This window comes from Gymnoscopelus microlampas (assembly GCF_963454915.1).
Source record: "Gymnoscopelus microlampas genome assembly, chromosome: 23".
Taxonomy (NCBI): domain Eukaryota; kingdom Metazoa; phylum Chordata; class Actinopteri; order Myctophiformes; family Myctophidae; genus Gymnoscopelus; species Gymnoscopelus microlampas.
The window spans coordinates 9,631,893-9,649,048 of NC_139960.1; the positions used below are offsets into that span (position 1 = coordinate 9,631,893).

Sequence of the window (17,156 nt, forward strand, 5' to 3'; positions counted from 1 at the left end):
TACACCACCCTGAATATGCACGTACAGTACGCACGCACACGCAAGCAAGCACACACACACACACCAGCAAGTATCTCTTTACCAAACACACAAACAACACATATCCATGATCAAATGCACACAAAACTCACACCCATATGAGAGCTGATGTCTGAGCAGAAACAAAAATGTGTGTGCGTGTGCGTGTGTGTGTGTGTGTGTGTGTGTGTGTGTGTGTGTGTGTGTGTGTGTGTGTGTGTGTGTGTGTGTGCGCGTGTGTGTGTGTGTGTGTGTGTGTGTGTGTGGGGGGGGGGGGGGGGGGGACAAATGGTGGACATGAAACCAGTTGATTGGGGTCAGCATGTCAAATTAGGGACACAATTGGCGTCCCCAATTAGATGTTATGGTCATATGGTTAGGGTGGGGGGTTATGGTTATGAATGGATTCAAATGCAAGTCTATGAAATGTTCCCATGAGTTTGTAAAACCAGTATGTGTGCGTGTGTGTGTGTGTGTGTGTGTGTGTGTGTGTGTGTGTGTGTGTGTGTGTGTGTGTGTGTGTGTGTGTGTGTGTGTGTTCGCACAGCCTCATGCATCTGAAGCCCGACAGCTATTGAATCAGCACTCCAGGGAACCAGATTACACCACACTAATTCTCTGAAATACAGCACATTCAGCTCACACACATAACGAGCTAGACACACACACAAAAGAAAAACAAACACACACACACAGCATGGATAGTTAAGTGTGGGCCGAAGGGTGTGTGTGTGTATGTGCGTGTGTGTGCGTGTGTGTGCGTGTGTGCTTTTTAAAAAGTGGCAGCACTGAAGCCAACATGGCTGTAGGCTGCAGGCCATGCACTGGTGATGCACCACAAGAACTTCAGTACAAATCGTTGCTGTCGGGTGGAAACCTTATCCAAAACCGTTCCTTTTCTTACAATTATTAGTTTTGGGGATACAAAATGTGAAAATAGCCGATCTACAAGCTCACAACGCGACGCGTTGTGAGCTTGTAGAACGGCTATTTTCACTACTTTTGTGCGACACTCTTGTATGATGAGATATGGAGATACAAGGTTTCTCCCCGACGCCATGCAGTGGTGATGCACCACAAGAACTTCATTACAAATACACTGAGCTGCTTCAGAACTGCACTCCACAGAGCACAGACAAAGTCTCTAATATCGTGGCTGTCAGGTGGAAACCTTGTATGTCCAAAACCATTCCTTTTCAGGAAACTGAAGAAAATGCAGCTATTATTTAGACGCAAGCTCTTGTTAAGGTTACATTTTCTTAAAACCTGGGCATTATTGGAGATTCTTTTGTTTTTGTCATATTCCTGAGCCAATAATTTGATGACGATAATAAAGATACTAATGTATCCGGTAGGAGACACAAAGGAGACTCTTTGTGTCTCCTACCGGAGAGACCGCCGGTTATCAAATTATTGGCTTAGGAATGCGACAAAAACTAAAGAAATCTCCATGAATTCAATGCTTCATGGGGTGTGTAATCGATAGAAAATAAGTAATTTTTGGGGTGAACTACTCCTTTAAGCGTTGTTTAAAGCCACAACCCTTTCCCTGGAGGGGTATGAAGATGAAATGAAGGGCACGCCAACATTTTGGAAGGAAACGCCTACATTCCAAAGGGTGTTCATAGACCCGCTGCTTTAGCAAGCAAGCTGGTAAAAATGGGCTGGAGGTTCTTCCTTGGCCCACTTGTCAGATCGGACAAGCGGTGCCTAAGATTAGCTGCTCAGAGATGGACAGAGAGACTGATGCACAGACAGACACAGGACCGAAAACAAGTCCCTCGCCATCGTCCGTTCCGGCCTGGCGGGGATAACAATACAAGGTTTCTGCTCGAGAGCGATGATTGTATCCTTTATTTAACCAGGTAAAAGAAACTCCACGAGTGACCTGGCCAAGAGGGCGAGAACAGATGATATACAAGAGGAACACACACAAATCATTTAACAGAACAACCAAAACCAACTCCCAGCACTGGAAATAGTTTCATTCCAGAAAACAAGAGCTGATCTGCTGTAAATGGAGTGAGCTTAGCAGAGAGAAGCTGCTGTACAAGACAACACAAAATTACTGTCACCATCCTTCACTCTACAAACACCCACGCATTCTCTCTCTCTCCCTCTCTCTCTCTCTCTCTCTCTCTCTCTAGTCAAAACGACACAGAATACACAGAAAAGTAACAGGGAAATAAAGAGCACAGCGTTGCTTTTAGGGTGGAAACCGTGTATGCCCAAAACATTAACTTTTCCGGAAATGGGGAAAAATAACCTGTGTTCCGATGGATCCAATGTAGTTATTATTTTAGTCACAAGCTATTTGTTATTACTTTACATCGGTACAATATATGCTACTTTTGTGTGACGCTCTACAGTAGCTACTAGTTACTTTGTCATACTAGAGTCTAGTATGACGAAGTAGGCCATATTCATTCACACACACACACACACACACACACACACACACACACACACACACACACACACACACACACACACAAATAATTAAAAGTTTAAATGAAGAAACAAAGTTTCTGCCCGACAGCGACAAAATATGAATGGGTTCAACTTCACTGCAAGCAGAGTGACAGCCAATCAACGGTGAGCTATTCAGGGCCAACAGCCAATGACAACGTTTGGCTACATGCCACATAACTAATCGATAATTTAATTTGTTGCAAAATGTTTTTGTTTTTTTCCATATTATCGATTAGTTAGGAATCTATCAAATAGCTAGTGACAGCCGAGACAATGATAGGAGGAATGAAAGGAAATGAGAAACTTATCTTTAATCAATAACCTGACCACAAAATAGAGAGTGCATACAGCACACTACATGGTATGCGCGCGCGCGCACACACACACACGCACACACACACACACACACACACACACACACACACACACACACACACACACACACACACACACACACACACACAGATTTCTACTGTATGTGATGTCCCCGCATGTTTGCTAGCAGTATATCTTCGCTGTTGGTCAGACACCTCGTAGCTCCATATTTTTTTGACCCATTAAGACCTGAGGCAATTCTTAAAAATGTTTTCTAGATCAGTTTTTTGAAAAAAAAAAAAAAAATCGAGATTTTTCAAAAATAGCAGATCTACAAGCTCATAGCGCGGCACGGAGCTTGTAGATCTGCTATTTTTGAATGGCCAAAGAAATCTAAAGTGACACAGATGCGTTCCAGGTCTAAATGGGTTAAGACCTATGAGGCCAATTTAAAAAAATGTTAAACTTACTGTATGTTGCTATAGCCTATCAGTGGTGCTCAAACGTCAAGGACCCCAACAATTATATGCATTTGGCTGCAGACCCCCATTTCAAAAATATTTTGTTCCAGGGACCCCAGAAGCAAATATATATATATATATATATATATATATATATATATATATATATATATATATAGATTCAAAGTTTCAAGATATTTTCCAAAATAGCAGATCTACAAGCTCAAGGCACGACACAAAGTGACGCGCTATGAGTTTGTATGTCTGCTATTTTTGAATTGCCAAAGTATAACATAATGGTTAAAGTGGTTACACAGATGCTTTCCGGGTTTTAATGGGCTATGGGAATACCCTACTTTGTCCTCCAAAATATTGTTAGAAGTGTGTCTGTGGGTTTTATAAACATTGAATGAATGGAAAGTATTAAGCTAAATTTCCCAAAAAGTGGCGTTTTTTGGACATGTGAGGTTTCTACCAGACAGTGACAATATTCACTACTTTTCAACTGTCGCCATTCATTTTCATGTTTGTTTTATTTAATGTCCATAATATCCATCAACTGTGGAACTGGGAGAAAAATGTCAGCAGAGACTGCTACTCTCCAATCAGCCAGCAGGGGGGAGAAGTGAGCACATAGAGTGCGTTAAGGGGTTAAGTTAAGTTTCTCCCCCTGCAGACATCAGCCGCCACATAAAGACCCCTGCTTTGGTGTGGTTAACTTACACTGTTTGTATTGGTGGTGTGTGTGTGTGTGTGTGTGTGTGTGTGTGTGTGTGTGTGTGTGTGTGTGTGTGTGTGTGTGTGTGTGTGTGTGTGTGTGTGTGTGTGTGTGTGTGTGTGTGTGTGTGTGTGTGTGTGTGTGTGTGTGTGTGTGTGTGTGTGTGTGTGTGTGTGTGTGTGTGTGTGTGTGTGTGTGTGAGTATATAATAATAATCCTTGTGAGGGTCAAACATCCCCACAAGTATAGTAGAATTTGAAGAATAGACATTGTGAGGACCATTTTCCTCCTCACAACAGAAATGGTTGTTTCGTGGTTAAAGCTATAGTAGGCGTATAATTAGGAAAAGATTCAGGTTAGGATCATTATTTGGCATTTAGAGGTTAGGTTTATGGGTTGGGATTATGCCTGATTCATGTTTAGTTGCACGCAGACCACCAGCTCACTAGCAGATCTATAAGCTCACACCGTATTGCAGCGAGAGGTGTTGTGAAAATCTTCGGTTTAAAATTGCCAAAAAAAAGGAAACGATTGCATTTGTAAAATCGGTGCGCTAAAATGTTTTACACACATCAGAGCAGCTTGACCTACCAGCAAGGAGAAAGGGAGAGAGAGATGCATGCAGACAGACAGACAGACAGACAGACAGACAGACAGACAGACAGACAGACAGACAGACAGACTGAAAGGCAGACATAGCAACAGTCTGTCTCAGACATTCGCGCAGAGAGACAAAAGGTGAAGTGTGGGTCGGGACTTTGTGGAACAGAATTAAAAGCAAATATTTGCAGAGATGTTTGGATGAAGAAATGAAAATAGGCAGGGATTAAAGGAAAAGCCCCTGGAATAAGACTAGAGGAACTTTGAAGTGAGGGGAGAGGGAGAGGGAGAGAGAGAGAGAGAGAGAGATAATTCAAATACATCTGAATAACTGTTGCTATTAAATGTTTAACTGCTAAACCTTAAAAAAAACGTGCTGCTATTTGCTTCAAAAGCATTTTCATGGTTTTGTAAGCTAGTTTTTCTAAGTGGCAATGAGAGCTCTGTTTACACAATTCTTTATTCCCTTTTAACTGTACATGATCTCTCAGTTCTTATTTGACAGATGCTTTGGCAATGTAAAGGTATGTTTTATCATGCCAATAAGGCTCCTTTGAATTTGAGAGCGAGAGCGAGATGCCACTGGCTTCAATTAATAAAACATCTACTGATGCACAAACTTGGACACATCATCAGTGTTGTTTCCTGGAGTCACTGGGTGTTTCGGGTCTTGCAACAGACACCCTCCTGTGTCAGGTGTGACAGCACAATTACAGTAGTAAGTAACAGGTGTGATACTTTCCGCAGCTACGGTATAATTAACTGAGTCATGCTGCTTCAGCCACACCGTTTTTTCATCTCCTGCCATACACCCAGTTTCATTTCTGTTTAACGTTGGGCCTCGGAAATGTTGGTCTTTTTACGTATGTAAATCTGGCATTCTTCAAGTACAGTGAAAGAAAAGTTATACCTTGCCCTCTTTTTTCGTTAGCTATCTGTCTAGTAATGCACAGATACACAGTATAAGGGTAGAATCGACAAGAGAGAGACAGAGAGAGAGAACTGGAGGGATGCTACAATGAGGACAAATGAGATCCTTCACAGAGTGAAGCAGAATAATGTTGGGTGTGAGCTATCCACTCATTTGTATCACGCGCACGCACACACACACACACACACACACACACACACACACACACACACACACACACACACACACACACACACACACACACACACACACACACACACACACACACACACACACACACACACACACACACACACACACACACACACACACACACACACACACACACACACACACCTGGGCATATAGAGGACCCTCTCGGCCACCACAAATCCCACCCTGAAGAACAGGTTGCTGGCAGGAATGAAGGGAAACACCAGGAACAGAATGCCCACCAACACCTCTCTGTTCTCCTGTTTCTGAGAGAGAGAGACAGAGAGAGAGCGAGACAGACAGAGTGAGAGTCATCAGTAAGCACTAAGCAAACATCATATTGAATATTTCCAATACATCCTGTTAATGTCCATTGTAATGGAAGAGAAGCATAGTCATTGTGAATGGGGTCTCTTTACCATGGTTTCGTGCACAGGAAATAGCAAATCTACAAGCTCACAATGTGTCGCCTTGCGTCGCATCAAGTCATGCATTTGTTGGAAGACCTTGCACACACACGCAGGAGGTTGAGCAAACCAAAGCGAGCGCTCCCCAAAACAACTGGCTTAGGAAAAGCTGGGATGCCAGCCAGATACTGTGCATGATTTTCCTCATCGACAAGCCAAGCCAGAACCACAAATGATCTGGCACCGCACTAAACTGAGCACACACTTATAGTTTTTATGTCGTTTTGACATTTTGTTTTCAAATTCAGTTTAGTTTTGATTCGTTTTTTAAGTGGGTTTACTAGTTTTTATTTTGTGGAAAGGCATATATGTATGTTTTTGTAAGATAAAATAATAAATAAGGAAAATAGAAGATCTACAAGCTCACAGCACATCATATCGTGACACATTAAGGACATTTCTTGATGATTTTAGTCAGTTTCAGTTCGTTTTGTAAACGCAATACCGTTTCAGTTAGTTATCGTTTTTCGTAAAGCCTCGTTTTTAGATTTTATTTCAGTTAATTACAATGTTTTTCCAATTCTAGTTTCAGTTATTTCATGAGTTTAAGTTAACAATAATAACCTTGCAGCATTACAGACAGAACATAACCTGACCCCTGACCTCAAACAAAGTGTCACAGACTCTGATACTCATTTCCTGTACCGTCCACCACTATGTATGCACATGAAACATAGAGAGGGACTGTGTGTGTGTGTGTGTGTGTGTGTGTGTGTGTGTGTGTGTGTGTGTGTGTGTGTGTGTGTGTGTGTGTGTGTGTGTGTGTGTGTGTGTGTGTGTGTGTGTGTGTGTGTGTGTGTGGTCAAGGACAACGTCTCAACAGCTCCTGGTTTAATCTGCCTTTTCCTCCAGGTGCTTAACACCAAAATGGAACTCCATTAAGAGTGTGACCTCACTGTGAACCGGCTGTTAAAACAGGAAAGACCTTCAGCTTCTCTGTGAGGCATGGGAACACTTCAATCACTTCCTGAAGGTCAAGAGACAGACTGATCCACCGATTACATCCTAAGATTAGGAGGCATTCTGAGTAGGTCACTGTCACATGACATATACATACATTCAACATATATGACAATGTGCTTAATATTGCATATGTGCAATGCATAGGTTTGTGTGTGCGTTTGTGCGTGTGCGTGTGTGTGTGTGTGTGTGTGTGTGTGTGTGTCGCCCGTGAATTGAACCCGGGTCTCCTGCGCGGAAACGGACATGTGTGTGTGTGTGTGTTCAGCATACACTGCACATTCAAAAAAGAAAAGTATAGAGAGACGCAGAGAGAGAGAGAGAGAGAGAGAGAGGGGGGGGCCAGAGGATAAATATATACTTGACTCATTCTCAATAGGACGATACAGGGAAAGTGATTTACGGACAGAAGGAAACGAGAGGGAGAGAGACTAAAAAGAGGACGAGTAAGGGGTGAGAAAGAGGAGAGGGATGAGACAGAGACAGAGAGAGAGAGAGAGAGTTGTGGAAGCCAATTAACCAAATGATGTCATTACCACTGTGAACATCATGGAGTTTAGTGTCTTATTTGTATCTCTTAACATCCACACCGCAATGGAGGACATACTGTACTGTATAGTGCTACCCTGCCACTAGTGCGTCACTGCTTCAATTATACGCACGCACACACGCACGCACGCACACACACACACACACACACACACACACACACACACACACACACACACACACACACACACACACACACACACACACACACACACACACACACACACACACACACACACACACACACACACACACACACACACACACACACACACACACACACACACACACACACACACACACACACACGCACACACACACACACACTATACCAGTTATGTGGAATTGCTCATCGTCATTCTCACTTCTACAGTAAAGTACACACAAAGAGAACAGCGCTTCAACAAGCCGAGCGTTAAAAAGCACTTTCCACAGAGAGATCCTGTATCCTCTGTCTCTCTTCACACATTCACAGCGTTCCACAGAGTAGTGGTGGGGAGAAAAAAAACCCGATTCTGTTCATGTTCACAGTTCAAATGATTAGTTCACGCTCACCGTTCAGTAGCGCTATTGTCTAGTGAAAAACAGTATCGCGGGAGAGTTTTTATTACGTCGCGTGTACAGCCCGCCCTCCCGTCCTGTGTATGGGGGGAAGGGGTGCATTTCTCCTTTCCGACATGTCGCCTTTCCGACGTTGACGAACCCTATACCTAACCCTAACCCTAACCGCACGCGGAAGCCACTAGTCGGAGTGGTGAGATGTCGGAATGGAGAGTGAACACCGGGGGGAAGGGACGGGGGTGAACAGAACAGTTTCGGGAAGTGTACGACTTCGCTCCCGTTTTCGGCAGTGAACCAGTTCTTCTGAACGAATCGATCATGAACGACCCATCACCAACCACAGAGCACACAATGTTTGAAGACATACAGCGTATGTAAACGTTTCAACATGGAAATAATCATGACAATTAGGCAAAAACTATTTGTGATTGTCTCAAATAATTGCGATTAGGCGATCATGTAAATACACATGAAAAATTGAGAAGAACAACAATGCTGAATGTCTGATCTTCTGACTTCATTCACACCAATGTTATTTATTTATTGAATAGAAGTTACACGGGACAGATACAGACTGAAATGACTCCACTCGTTTAGTAGCTGTCAATGAATAACGAATGACCTTTTGAAATATTTCCGCGTGGCTTATAATGAGTTGTCATAACAGTGATATTCTTTTAGCCACAATTATTTTGTATCTCAGAGAGATAGAGAGAGAGAGAGAGAGAGAGAGAGAGAGAAGGGGGGTTAACTAATGTCATTTTATTCATGTTTTTCCTTGTCTTGTTTGTATTATTTGTTCTGAATATGTATTATTATTACTATTATAATTATTTTGTATCATACAGTATGTCATCAATGCTATGGCAATACAAGAATGCTTGTCATGCCATGAGAGAGAGAGTGAGAGTGAGAGAGAGAGAGAGAGAGAGACAGACAGAGAGAGAGACAGAGAGAGAGACAGAGAGAGAGAGACTTTGGGATTGCAGAAGTAGGAGGAAAAAGAGTGCACACAAACCAACACATTTTTCTGTTTCCATGGTAACAGGTGTGTGGGTGTGGGTGTGCGTGTGCGTGTGTGTGAGAGAGTGTGCGTGTGTGTATTTTCATTGTTACTGTACATCACATTATACAAGTAAAGTAAAATCCTTGGCTTTCGGCTCTTGGACATTTTCATGGTTTGATCCAGTGTGTTGCTGCAGACAAACAAACAAAACACCTCATCCCAGTGCAGGGGTGTGTGTTGAACAACTAAAACAGCTGTATTCGTTACACAATAGCCAGACTACTGAGCAATATTTTGAGCCAAGTTTGGAGCCAACTGGAGCGCTCGTGTGCTGGCAGACCCCTAGCTTGGCCATTTCAATTATAATAGTTAGATAAGATAGAAGTTAGATAGTAAAAAGCAACAGAATTTTGACATACTACTGTAAGTCACCCAATAGTGACAATATATCATTTTATATTTGTGAGCGCCATCTGTCAGTGTTCCCAGGTCCTTATAAGCGACTTTGGGCATCTTTTCCTGTAAAGTTGCTTGTTGCGAGTTGCGTTTTTTTGGGCTTGTTTCTAAAGTGTAGCTGCTTATTTAGGCTAGCTTCCTAATGTTGTTTTGTGCCAGGGAGCCCCGCACCAGATTTGTGTTGGTAGAATGTTTCAAAAATCTTCCAAATATTTCACATTTTAATTTTTTGAAAATAGCCGATCTACAAGCTCACAATGCGACGCGCTGTGAGCTTGTAGATCGGCTATTTTCAAATAGCCGAGGTATGTAGGTTTAAAGTGCTCATGTGGCCTAGTCGCTTCTTTTGGGCTCATTTTATTTTCCTAGACCTGGTTGCTTATTTCTCTCTCAAAGTCTGGCAACAATGCCATCTGCCCCAACATAACACACACAACACATTGTCACGGCACTTGTGTTCACAGTCTGACAGTGTGTCAGAGCTAATACACATCCATGCAGCGAGCGTGACTGTTAATTAATGTTAAACAAAAAATGTGACACCAGAAGCAACTGTATATGAAGTCATGATGAACAGAAGGTGACAAGTTTTTCTTTCTGATATTTACTGTCCTGTGTGTAGCCTGCGTAAATTATGCATGTTAGCTTAGCTATGTACATACCTTTTTCATCCACGGCACCCCTGAATTACATTGTTGCTTTTATAGTACCTTACATATATGTCAAATTACGGTATGTAAACATTTAAATATTTCCCCCTAAGATGCAGTCTGTCACCACACGAGGAAAACATGAGAGAATATCAGTTTCCATTAGGACAGATTGAAAATAACTTGATATTTAACCACTTGAACCCCAGCATCCCTATTTTGGGGGGAAACATTTGCCAAAAATAGCCGATCTACATCATTATTGTATTAATATAATACAAAACACTGATGATAGTGCCGTCAAACAAATCTATGAAGCCATCAGCTGCATTCACTTAATAGAAAGACCTGTGGAATACTTCCAAGCTAGTCTCAAATCTCTCATCAGTCAACAAACACTGACGAGACACTCAGCCAAGTATGGTGATCTAGCTTTGAAAGCCTCTCAGGTTTCTCTCTCTCAGCTAAGGGATCCTTGGCCTGAAAAAAGGTTGAAGACCCCTGTTCTTTTGTTATGACAATCGACTGCAATCAAAATTATATGATCAACACACAACCCTATCACATAACAACATCCCTGGTTCGATTTCTGTTTGTCCGTGTTGCATGCATTTCCTCTGCTCTGCTGTCGTTCAACTGACCGTCTCTCTTCACTGTCCTGTCTGACAACAATAGAATAAAAGAAAACTGCCTATAAATGCATAGTCCCCGGACCCCCGCCAACCATTTGCTGGAGAGGTAGAGAGAGCGGTAGAGAGAGCGAGAGAGGGGGGGAGAGAATAAAGCCCAATAGAATAGAATAGAGGGAGACACCAGTGTGTACGTGCAGGTGTGTGTGTGCCACCTTTTGTACTGCGTCATACGACGGTGTTGCTCGTCAAAACGAACAGACCTACGAAGCTTCTGGGGGGCAAGCGACACCCTTTAAATGAAGCTTAACGTGCATGAATGTAAATAGCCCAAGGGACAAGGACTGACAGACACACACATCTCCATATATGGCCATGTCTGTCACATCGGCAGTGGCACGTGGGTGTCGAACTCTAGAGGTTTGTAGTTTTTTTTAGTTGAATACAATCGAAGAGAAGAGAAGAGAAGAGAAGAGAAGAGAAGAGAAGAGAAGAGAAGAGAAGAGAAGAGAAGAGAAGAGGAATTGAACAGAATTGAATTTCATTCAATTTCATTCAATTTCATTCAATTTAACAGAATAGCTGAGGGCAGCCTCCTACCTGCAGGGAGGAGACACAGTGCAGGCAGAGGGCCAGCATCAGCAGCGCTAGCAGGATGGAGGCGGCGTTGCGGACGTCCCCCAGCGACTCCACCAGAGGGATGCTGCCCACCTGCCAGTCGTAGCACAGCACCACGGGGGCCAGCAGCAGCCAGGCGTTGAACCACGGCAGGTAGCAGTACGTCAGGAACCTGCAAGGGTGAGAGGAGTAACAGGGTTATTATACAGCAGTTAACTAAAAGCAGTGGAATAACGAATAGAACGTATAACTAGAATTGAGGGAAAAAAATGTGTTAACTAGAAGAAAAAAAAAACCTGTATTCTCAATACAGTCTAGTCTCAATATTTAAAGGTAGGGTAAGTGATATTTTTTGGTAATTTATTTATTTTTGTTAAATAGGTTAAAGTACTATATTCTGATAGTAATCATTGCTACAGCGCGTTTGTTCGGTCACAGGGGTCTCTCCAGCTCTTTAGTAAACACAATGTAAATACATTTTCAGGTAGGTGACAAAATTTAAGCCAATCATGAGAGCACTGAGAATGCATTTTCTGTTTAATAAAGAGCTGGAGAGAAATGAGAGACTCCTTTCACTGAACAAACACTCTATAGCAATGAGTACTATCAGAATATAGAGCTATTTAACACTTATTTTAACCAAAGTAAATCACTTACCCTACCTTTAACCCATTAAGACCTGGAACGCATCTGTGTCACTTTAGATTTCTTTGGCTATTCAAAAATAGCAGATATATAAGCTCATAGCGCGGCACCGAGTGCCGTGCTATGAGCTTGTAGATCTGCTATTTTTTGAAAAATCTTGAAAACTTTTTTTTTTTTTTTCAAAAAACATTTTTAAGAATCGCCTCAGGTCTTAAAGGGTTAAGTAATTTAGCTGTGCAAGCTTTATGAACCCATTTAGACCTGAAGCCGAAAAACACCTTCAAAATCCTTTTTTGAACAGTTTTCTGAAAAACATTGTCAACATTCACAAAAATATATATTTCCCATCCCTCTGTAGCAGATGGAAACATGAAACAACTAGAAAAAGTGCTCCTCGGAGCACAGGTCTCCGCCAGGTCAAGTAGTTTATTGTGGCCTCCTGGTGGCGCTATAATAGGCCAATGTGAAAAGGGTGCCATTTCTTCTTAGGCCTTGCATGGCAATACGACACTGCATTCATGATTTGTGGCATTTTGTTCAAAAAATGTGTTTTGCTATATTAGACCTGCTGGTGGTGCTATAACAGGCCAACGTTAAAAGGGTAGCATTTGTTCCTCAAGATAGTGTGAATGTGCGTGAAAAGTTTGATCGCAATTGGACGCTGCGTTTATGATTTGCGGCATTTTGTTCAAAACAAGCCACTACTGCAAACTTTAGATGTGAATCTTAGGCAATCAGGATGGAATATGAAAGATGAAACAGATCCGGCTTGATCACATGACTATAGAGATCATGTGTACCGATTTGCATGAAATTTGGATAAAATCGGAAGGAGTAATATAAAGAAATATGTTTTACATTAGTCGGCCCCCTGGTGGCGCTATAAAAGGAAGATGTGAAAAATGCAGGACAAAGGTTTTTCCTTGACCTCTAGGGAGTTTTACACAGATCGGTGCAGTTATAGGTAAAAACACAAATCAGCCTGTTATAGCGCCACCATGAGGCTGATTAGAACATTTTCAAGTGGCATTTCTTCCTCGGCATAGTGGGAATGTGCGTGCAAAGTTTCACGGAAATTGCATGCTGTGTTCATAATTTGAGGCATTTTGTTCAAAACTAAGCAGTCCTGCAATCTTTGGAAGCCATTTTTAGCCAATCAGGATGTAATATGAAAATTCTGAAAGACCTGTTTCGTTTAATGACTATAGAGATACTGTGTACCGATTTGCGTGATGTTTGGACAAAATCTGTAGGAGTACTGTGAAGAAATGTGTTTTGCAAAAAGCGGCCTCCTGGTGGCGCTATAATAGGCCCATGTGAAAAAATTGGGGCAGAGGTTCTGAATTGGCATCCAGGTAGTGTGTGTGCACAGTTTCGCTTCGATCAAGCCAACGGTGCGGGAGATTGAATGTTCACAGACGGACGGACACACACACACACACACACACACACACACACACGGACGGACGGACAGGGGGTAAAACATACTCTCTCGCCAGGCCTTTTGGCCTGGCGGAGACAATAATAATAATACATTTTAGAGCTTTGGCTTTTACTGAAAATGACTTTCATTTGCCCTAATGTTCATTAAAAAAAAACACATTAGAGGAAATGAAAGTCATTTTCAGTAATAGCCAAAGCTTTCAAATGTGTCTATTTGCATGAAAGGTATAACAACGTCTAGGTTACAACAGGGCTCAATGGGTTAATAGAGGAACACAGTTAACTATATTTAACCTTGAAGAGAGGAAAGGGAGGCAGGCAGGTGGGGAGAGGTCGAAGGTTCACCTGAAAACAATTGTATATTGATTGAGTGCAATGCTCTAACATGATATTAACAGCCCAGGAACATGAGCTTATGTCATTACACACAATGTTCTGACTGCTGAAAGCTTTGCTGCACGGGAATTTAATTATAACCCCCCTCTCTCTCCCCTCTCTCCTGTCTCTCACCTAGGGGCTGGACAATACAACTTCAAATCAATATAGACTTAACCACTTAAACTCCGGCATCCGTATTCTGGGGGAAATGTCCGCAGAAAATAGCCGATCTACAAGCTTAAACGCGTCGCATTTGCGATGCGTTGTAAGCTTGCAGATCAGCTATTTTCAGCGAAGATAGAAAAGATAGAAAAGACACTAGTACTGTATAGAGCCCTGAGGGAATACGCTGGGTGGTTAATTGGACAAATCGATAAGTTGATTATAAAAAATCTATTCGCATTTTTTCGTGTCAATTCGCTGATATAATTTATGATCTAAAAGAAAGGAAAACTTTTATAAAAAAATATATATTTCAATATATTTTTTATGAATTTCCCAGCCCTACTCTCAATATCTCCTCCACACACACACACACACACACACTCTCTCTCTCTCAATTCAATTCAAATGAGCATTATTGGCATGAGAAAACATTGCCAAAGCAAGTGTCGAAACATAATAAGAAGAATTTAAGAAAAAAAATGGGAAAGCATGTACAGTTGGAGGGGGTACAGCATTTTGTTAAACAGAGCTATGTCACATTGCAACGTTATGTATACATGTTGGCATGGGTAGAACGCTTTTTGAGACAAATACAGTAGCTGAAGCACCGATCTCTGATATTGCTATCACTGTTGTATTTCTCCCATTAGGTATGGGAGTTCTTTGTCGTTGGTCATGTTTTCAAACTCACTTTGGGTGTACAGTATATAATCTGTGGGAGGTATGTGTCTCTGATGTCTTGGTAGTGGGCATGTGGTTAGAAAGTGTAGCTCTGTTTCCACCACATTTTGTGTGCAGTGGGTGCATAGTCTGTCTTCCCTTGGGAGTAGGGTCTGTCTGTGTTCTCTATTGCAGGGGTAGGCAACCTTCGGCACGGGTGCCAACATTGGCACAGGGGAGGGTGATCACTGGCACACTGGCATAAATGTGTTTTCTTTTCAAATAAAATGTAGTCAATTAAATGAAGTCCCATCACATCTGTATGGAAATTACATCCTGCACATAATTCTACATTCATTCAAACTCTGAACTCTGACTGGGGAGGGAGTCTGGGAGATAGGTGGGTAATTGCTCTAATGATCATTACATCCTGATGTGAAAGAAAATAGATCAAAAGAAGAAAACTAAATTAAGGTTGTTATATAAAAAAGAAAATATGTTGAAAATATTTTATTTTCATGTGGTGAGGCCTTAGAACGCAGGCTGCCAAGAACGCAGATCTGCGTTCTTTTAAAAAAAAACATTTTTTAGATTTGACCCAAAGACCAAGGAGATATGATTTTTCGAAGATTTAGACTCATTCTGTATCTCGGCTCCTAAGTACTTTTATTTTTTCATTGAAAAAGTCTGGCAGTCTACTGTAGAAAATAAATAAATAATTCTGCAGCCAATGTGTTAATTAAACTTAATGTCGACATGTATCAAGAAAATAAAAACATGGCACTTCATGTCAAAAAGGTTGCAGACCCCTGCTCTATTGTAAGGCTGTACCTAGTCAAGGCTTTCCTTCCTTTTCTGGGTCATTCTGCTAATGTATATTCTCTATTTAGGGCTAAATTGCATTTCATTTTGGGTTGTCTCTTTCCAGTATGTCTCCCTCTCTCCCTCTCCCTCTCTCTCTCTCTCTCTCTCTCTCTCTCTCTCTCTCTCTCTCTCTCTCTCTCTCTGGGTGAAGTATTGATCAGTCCATCATGTGGTATCTATCTGCAGCTATTATTAGATACACACCGGGGTCAGGCAGAGGAACACATTCTGCTTGAATGAACTGAATGGAGTGAGAAAAAGACAAGAGCATGAAAATGGTCAGCGGAGAGCAGAAACTAAGAGCGTGTGTGTGTGTGTGTGTGTGTGTGTGTGTGTGTGTGTGTGTGTGTGTGTGTGTGTGTGAGTGAACCAAATAAGCGACTTAATCTTGCTCAAATGGATGGTTAGGTGATTATTGTCCTTTAAAGGACCACTTCTCCCATGTTCAACCTATCATCATCATCCCTAGATCGTTTTGTTGTACACTTGTATTCAATGACAAAATAAAATCACCCATCCATCCATTCCGTCTGCTCACTATGTAGGAGAGCTGTGGACAGTTCACAGATCTGCCCATCAGCGACATCAACGGTAGGCAGGTTTGGTCATTCCAAACAAGATTTCAAACTTTTATTTAAATGGTTTATTAATAACTACGCGGTGCTTTGTGTTTGTTGGTCTCTATAATATATAAAGCCATAATAGGAGATGTTCCCAATGGAGCTATGCCCAAATATGGAGTGTGTTGTCTGACCTCACTTGGGTCTCGTTGGGCGGTGGTCGGCGATGACGCTAAGGAACAACATGGCCGACTGTAATGTTGTGAGTTTGTGTTTGCCGCAATTAATTATGCTGCGAGGGGGCAGATGTGTGCTGAGCAGTATGAAGTGGCCTACAGACTGCGTGTAGTAATTCTGCACGTTGTGGCGTGTCTTGTTAGTGACATTGATATGTTGTTTTTGTGTTTAGTCCCACACAGTGGCAGGTTTTTTTGGGGGGTTTTGGGTTTAGAAATGTATATATATAGATAGATAGATAGATAGATAGATGGATTCTATTTTAGCAGGCTAACAGAGAAAGGCTATGTATAGTTCTATTAGCTTGGAATCCCCATTGATGATGTCATTGGTAGACAGGTTTCTGAACTGTCCATAGCCCAACAATGAGACGCAGAGAGTGAGTAGACAGAAATGGTACCACCAATGGTACCAGATACAGCCTTTTTCAGTAAGAAGTTAAACAAGAAGAGAATGGAGCAGCAAGTTTTCAAATCATGATATCTTGGGTTGTGAACATCCCCCCCCCCAAAAAAAAAGTAAAAAGAAAAAAGAAAAAAAATGATTTAAAAACAAAAATGTTATGACGTCTTAGACGTCACGTGGCGCTCTGGGCTTAACA

At 41.8% G+C, this 17,156-nt stretch overlaps 1 protein-coding gene across 2 annotated transcripts in view; it reads right to left on the reverse strand.

Moving 5' to 3' along the window:
• Positions 1-17,156, reverse strand: part of tmtc1 (transmembrane O-mannosyltransferase targeting cadherins 1) — a 107,439-nt gene that overhangs the window by 27,669 nt on the left and 62,614 nt on the right. Inside the window, exons 7-8 of one of the 2 annotated variants that reach the window (XM_084049611.1) lie at positions 11,586-11,775; positions 5,852-5,967 (exon numbers count right to left, since the gene is read on the reverse strand). In XM_084049611.1, coding sequence (XP_083905737.1) covers positions 5,852-5,967; positions 11,586-11,775 — 306 coding nt within the window. Of the gene's footprint in view, positions 1-5,851; positions 5,974-11,585; positions 11,776-17,156 lie in introns of both variants that reach the window. The other variant, XM_084049610.1, reaches the window with a different exon arrangement.